The sequence below is a fragment of the Triticum urartu genome, unplaced genomic scaffold (genome assembly GCF_003073215.2).
Source record: "Triticum urartu cultivar G1812 unplaced genomic scaffold, Tu2.1 TuUngrouped_contig_6089, whole genome shotgun sequence".
Classification (NCBI taxonomy): domain Eukaryota; kingdom Viridiplantae; phylum Streptophyta; class Magnoliopsida; order Poales; family Poaceae; genus Triticum; species Triticum urartu.
The window spans coordinates 1,806-8,230 of NW_024116819.1; the positions used below are offsets into that span (position 1 = coordinate 1,806).

Sequence of the window (6,425 nt, forward strand, 5' to 3'; positions counted from 1 at the left end):
CTTAGAGTTGGTCAAAGGTGAGATGAGAAAGAGTCTCTGGTTCATGTGCCGGAGCCTGCCCACTGCCCGGTCCACTCCAGCGAAATACGGAACAGTACACGACCTAGGAAAAGAAATATGGACTCCAGTACGTACTGTACTAGCCAAGGTCAGCAGTTGGAGTATTTTATTTTGAGAGAGATTCGGTAGGTTTGATTGATAGATCTCTTGGGAAGGATGGGCTGGGCCTGTAGTAAGTGTCAAGTCGTCGCAGCTTTTTTTTGTTTTAAGAGGGGAGAATGTACAGGCAGATCGCCAAGTGAACTGGCATCCATGTTCTGGCGAACGGTTCTTCATTTTCTTCCGCCGTGCTACCGTGGTAAATCACTGAGGTAAAAACGACGCGTCGCAGAAAGCCAGCTCTATCTCTCTATCTCTCTTTTTTTACTTTTGAAATTCAGAAAGCCAGCTCTTCGATTGTACTAGCAACATTTGTTTTTCTTGTGGCATTTTTGTTTCAGTTGGTCTAGTTCACATTTAGATATTTTCTAAAAATATCGCATCTAAGCTCTCACAAATAACGCAGCAATAAGGAACAAAAAAAACTGAGATAGAAAAAATATAGTGGACATCAGGTTAGATGTGACATACCCTCTTTCGTTTGGAAAGGCGACGCGGTTCGTTTCACTTATATAGACACGGCAAGGGTTAAGATTGCTTAGACTGATAAACCGCATTTTTAGTTAAGTGGCTTTGAGATTATCTCTTTTTTTCAGGGAGAGGTGTACCTTTAACAAAGATGCAGATGCTTGCTTCCACGGCTTCAGATTTTTTATCCACTTGAGAACGAAAAGGGACGCTATATAAATATAAACTCTAGCGATCCAAGATAATACGAAAGTCTCACCTCCAAACTTTAATTTGAAAGCAAGGGCAGCAGCAGCAGCAGCAGAAAAGTCAATGATCTGAACTTTCTGATTGGTCGTGTCCGCGGTTGCGTAGTATTTCACGGAACAGGTCCAACCTTTTGTTTATTTCATTTCACTCCGTGCTTCAGCTGACTAATCCGCCGCATTCGGATACGTTTGGCTACCATGAGTTCCTCGCCTTATAACCCAATTGTTAGTTTAGCACTAATGAAGATATGAAGGGCCATTAAAATATGAAGATATGAAGGGCACTTAAAATATGAAGATATGAAGGGGTGCAAGCAGACACTTGATGCCGCCAAAAGAAATAACAGAATCAAAGTAAGTATTACATATGAATTTCTTCAAAGTTTTGTTCATTTGCTGAACTAAACCAATCAACCAAATCAGCCCTTCATTTTGTTAATACTATAAGAAAGGGAAAGCGCATATGGCAAGTGGAGCCGCGTTTACAGAAAGGAATGTCAATTTGGCAAGCCAACCCGGAGCCCCCGTTTGATATGATCGCCGCGCCGAATATGGTTCTGTTATAGTAGTAAAGAACTGTAAATAGAATTTAAGTTCAGATGGAATAATAGCAGAGATGCTACCCTCAGGTATTATAACACTCAGCTTGGGTGATAAAGATTAGGCAGTGATGCTGCCATGCAGTGGAGATCACCCTGGGCAAGGAATATCAAGACATAAAAAGTGGCACAGTGGACACCGGATACCCATTTCTGAGGAGAAGGTCCACTAAGGGCATGCAACTGTAAGCTTTTAATGGTATAGTTTACAAAAACTTGCACTCTGGCAGCACATATCAAGAGAATCTCGAACCGAATTCTAATCTCATGAATATCCAATAGATGTTTGACATGATGTGCACTTAAATCTCAACTGAATCATTCCACTACAGCTGAACAAATGAAGCAGGGGAGAGGGAGAGGGTTTCTCAGAAAAAGGAATCGCATCTCGTTCTGCCGTCCGTGCTATAATGCGATGGGCAAATACAGGAATCTGCAATTCTGTGAATAGGTGGTCTCAAGCTTTCTTTAACCATGTCCGGTGGTACAGCAGCTGCCAATTATATAAATATATGCTCGTCATGAAGTAGGATCAGAAGCAAAGCTGCAAGATGCATAGAATGCATTAGGCATAAATTTATCTATGTTGCACTGCATGATGATAGAGGCTCTAACACTACTAGATTAGATTAATACAAGAACAAAACTTTGATCTATCAGTTTATCCTGTTGTATTTAAGTCGAAACGATGAGGTGATGTTGCTACAAAAATCATAAGAAAGCAAAGTATTTAAAAAAGTGAAGCAATCATAGAAGCCTAGAACTGTCACAGAATAGTTCATCTAGGAGCTGCTAGATTCCAGGTACATGGTTAATAAGTGAAACAGCACAACACAGTTGACAGCAGGCAGTAATAAGACATCTAGGCTAGGAAGCTACTAATCCTTTAGAGAAGGGTGAAGGTAAAAACAAGATAACGTTGGTTTGTCTGCCACCGTTTCCTTACAGAATCAGTGCTTCAGGAACATGTTACCACGAAAGATGGCTAGAATCTGACATAACCTAATAGTTTCCCTTTTTACTGAATTGGCATATTGATTGTTCACAAAAGTAGACACACGAATCGCTTGTTATTCTTAAATCCCATAAAACCATTAATTCATTAGGTGATCAATTCCCAATGTCATTCTAAAATAAAACAGCACATCTCCTTGAAACAATAACATTACAATATACATATATCTTTGGGCGTGCATAACATAACTATGCACGTGACTATGCTAGTACAAATTATCTAGTTCTTAGCTACATCCAAATGACACTTTACCTTAACTTGTTTACACCATGGAATTGTGTTTAAACAAAACAACTACTGTTCAAACAGATCTAACATGATTCTAAAAAAACAGTTCTGGCAGGAACTACGTGCTTTACTGACAAGTGGATATAATAGCATATATTAGTGAGCTGCTCAAGAAGAGCAATGGTTTGCCTGGTATTAAATAGAACTTACTATTGCACGGACAGTATAGAAGCTAAAAAAGAAATTATAGTTAGCCATCGAGCACATTCACAGGTTAGACAAAGCCAATAAGCTCCAGGTACTGATCCTGGGCCATGCAAAGCATGCGATCTTATCAGAATTGACAGCAGACGCATATGGACTAGATACCATAAACCTAATATTGCATCCCAAATACAGCAATATCGTACTCAATATTACTCAGAGTGAGATATTGCATCGCTGCAGCTTAAACCAAAATATCAGGTCAATAATTTGTGGTTCCTAGGCGATTTGGTTCTGAATATACATAAAAGTCTTCCTGTCTGTTAAGCAAGATACCATAGCATCAAATGACCAAATACAATATTTCTTATATTCAGTTTAAAGCAGTGTCTGTCAGTATTCACCCTACCTTCTGGTTGCTCACCCTACCTTCCATGTATGTGTAATCATAAACTGAGCAGATTGCCGTTTTTCCCATGGAAGGTAGGGTGAGCAACCAGAAGGTAGCAAATAGTTCACGACATGGAAAATCAGAACACAAGCTCTAAAGCTCCAAAAACTTTGTAAGTAGTTGTACATCTTCACATATGGTAAACTGAAGTGGACTTGTTAAATGCAGAACTAGTCAAAGCTTCAAAAATCCATAAACTTGATTGTATGTCATGTCCCTCCCGAGGCTCTTCTGTGATAAAAATCAGCTTACACTGATTGAACTGACTAACATCTATTCAAAGCCCTCTACCCCTACCGGTGTAGCATTGAGCATTAAAACAAAGTAACAAACATAAGCTAGTATAGGTACTCAAGTGTAAGGACGTCATGGGCAAGATTTACCGAATGGAAAGAGCATAAGTGCATGCGTACTGAATTTTATAGCTGTTTGCTAGTTACTAATGTATCAGCACGTAATTACATCAAACTTTCAAGATCTCGGATAGACAGATACTTTCTCATCTCTTCAAAGGGTAGTATTTGTCTACATAATATACAAACTTAATGTGAAGGCAGAAAAACTTTCTTTTATCTCCAAAATGGTAAACACACACACACACACCATTTACTACATCAACAAATTAGCTATGACATGTTATAGCTTATAAGGGATTAGTTAATTCTCTGGAAGCATGTGTTGCAATTTAATATTCTATCATGAGACACAATACAAATCTGAATGCTACAGGTGAGCAGATTATACCGCAAAACAATGCCCTCATATTGAGGCAGATATGCGCAAGGAAGTGGAAATGTGAAAAGGCAGCCTCTCTATTATATGGGTGTTCAAGTAACCATTGATGACTACATGGATAGCAGAGTTCCATAACAACATATGACAACAGCTACAACTATATCACTCTCAACAGGAGCTGAAGAAGCCAGTTATGTTGTACCTATTTGTAATATATACATTAACTTTGTTTCAACACAGCATGATTCTGAAGGTTCCAAAGTTTTCCTCGACTCATGTGACGGGTGAGGAACCAAGACTTCACAGAGTAATTATTTAGATAAACAAATTGACAAGGCAGCACCAAAATAAGCAACATATAATAGCACCAACCAAGATTAATTTTACATGAAGATAGCCAAAGATGAGACATTTCTATAAGGCATTTAAAAAAGAAAGAAATTGCAGAAAGTAGAGTTGCAATGAGGCTGTGCTGGAATACACCGAAGTCCAAAACCCCCAAAAGATTACCTGATTGCAAGAGTTGCACTGAACAAGGATAATGAATGCCCACTCGACCTAGTGGCTGATCACTCATACTCAAATTGCACATCCACATGCACATACTTTCTCATGAGACAAACAATAAAAGAGGTAAAGGTTGCCAACATCTTGCGCTCTTCGCGTGTTTTTGCCTCAGAAAGAACACCATGAATGACAAGTTTCTTGAGATTTGGACACCTTTCAATCATTCCAAACACCCAGGGTCCAAAATGCTCACTTATTACTGTCCAACCAAGTTCCAGAACCGAAACATTCTCCAGTGGTGACAATCCTTGCAGTAGCCCATCTCGTAATTCATAACTTAGTGAAAGATGCCTTAGAAGAGGAAATGCAACAGCAACAGTCTCCAAGTCCACAATCTCATCATCATCATCAAACGCAACACCCCAGAAACGTAGCATCCGCAAGTTGCATGCTCTAGATATCATATTGTAGAACTTTGGCCAGACTATCATAAAGTTACTCACATCCACAACCTCCAGATGATCTGTACTCTCCCCAATATCCAAATGTGTAACACTCACGTCATCAATCTTGAGATGCTTTAGTGTACCCTTCCCAGAGAGCTCAAACAGATCAAGGTTCAAAGCATTCAGGTGCAGGACCTCCAGATTATCTGCATCGAGTATGATCTTATCCACGCCAACTGTTTTTACGAAGATGCTTTTCAAGGTATGACTTGTTAATTCCATTGTAGACTGCGAATCAGAAGTGACAATCTCAAGGACATCAAGTGCTAGTGACTCGATCTTGGGGCAAGCAGCAACTAGAAGGCTCAAATCCAGGGCAGAAATGCTCACATGCCTCAAATAAAGGGATTTAAGACAAGTGAACCTCTGGTAGCTTGGTTCAACACCGGTGATTGTGTTATGGTCCAAATCCAACACCTCCAGCTTCTGTCTCCCACACTTCTCCAGGATGTTTACATTAGGGTTGGTTTGGATGTTGTAATACAGGCACCGGAGCGTCTCCCTGGTATACATTAGCCATGCAATCACAGGTGCTGCAGAGAACTCATGTGTGTTATCTATGTGAATAGAGAGGCATTGCAGTCCCATCGTCTGAAATATAGTCTGTGTGATGATGATCTCCAGTTGACGTGTGGTCATGTCCCGAGGAAAGTCGTCTGAATTGAAGGACAGTGAATGGAGATGCTTCCTGCAGGCCTCCCGCCACTTCCGGCAAACCGCAGAGGAAACCATGACATCTCGTGCAGCACTAAGATGTGCAAGGATGTTGCCAATAACTTCTACCGGGAGGTGCTCCATAATTTGCAGCCAATTGATGTCCAATTTTATCAGCAAAATTCTAATGCAGAATTTGCCCAATCACAGTCAACACAAGTATAGTGCTCAACGAAATTCACTGGGTTGCAAACATATCAGGATGTGCGATCATCAATATATAAATCCTATGAATCATAAATTTCGATCCAATCACCTTCCTTCCCTGTGAGACAGCAATAATAGGCAGTGATTAGCGCGGGGCGGATCTAGATGGCACGGACACACCCAGAAATCATGGAGGCAAGTGGGGTTTAACAAATCACTGGATGAAAACATGCTCATACCTCAAAACCCAATCGCCAAAGATTGTAGACGGAGTAGATATGGCAGGGACTCGATGAGGAAGAACGGGAACGACGGTGGCGACGACGCCAACGAGAACGGCCTCCTCCTCTCTCCCGCCGGAATCAGTCGACCGCCGCCCCGCGCGCCGTAATCCATTTGGGGCGCCGCCGCCCCCGCCAGGGGGCACGCGCCCCGCACCGGCGC

The 6,425-nt window shown here is 41.1% G+C and overlaps 1 protein-coding gene across 1 annotated transcript; it reads right to left on the reverse strand.

Annotated features, from left to right (window-relative positions):
- Window positions 1–1,644: 1,644 nt before the first annotated feature.
- LOC125530124 (F-box/LRR-repeat protein At1g67190) lies at window positions 1,645–6,423 on the reverse strand. The gene is made up of 3 exons (XM_048694525.1): window positions 6,221–6,423; window positions 4,618–6,099; window positions 1,645–2,018 (listed from the first exon to the last, which is right to left on the reverse strand). The coding sequence occupies exon 2, from the start codon at window positions 5,916–5,918 to the stop codon at window positions 4,677–4,679; it is 1,242 nt and encodes a 413-aa protein (XP_048550482.1). The 5' UTR covers window positions 5,919–6,099; window positions 6,221–6,423; the 3' UTR covers window positions 1,645–2,018; window positions 4,618–4,676.
- Between the last annotated feature and the right edge of the window lie 2 nt (window positions 6,424–6,425).

What these genes read in the sequence shown, in the direction of transcription:
- LOC125530124 (XM_048694525.1), bottom strand. Translation starts at nt 5,918, where the DNA reads ATGGAGCACCTCCCGGTAGAAGTTATTGGCAACATCCTTGCACATCTT.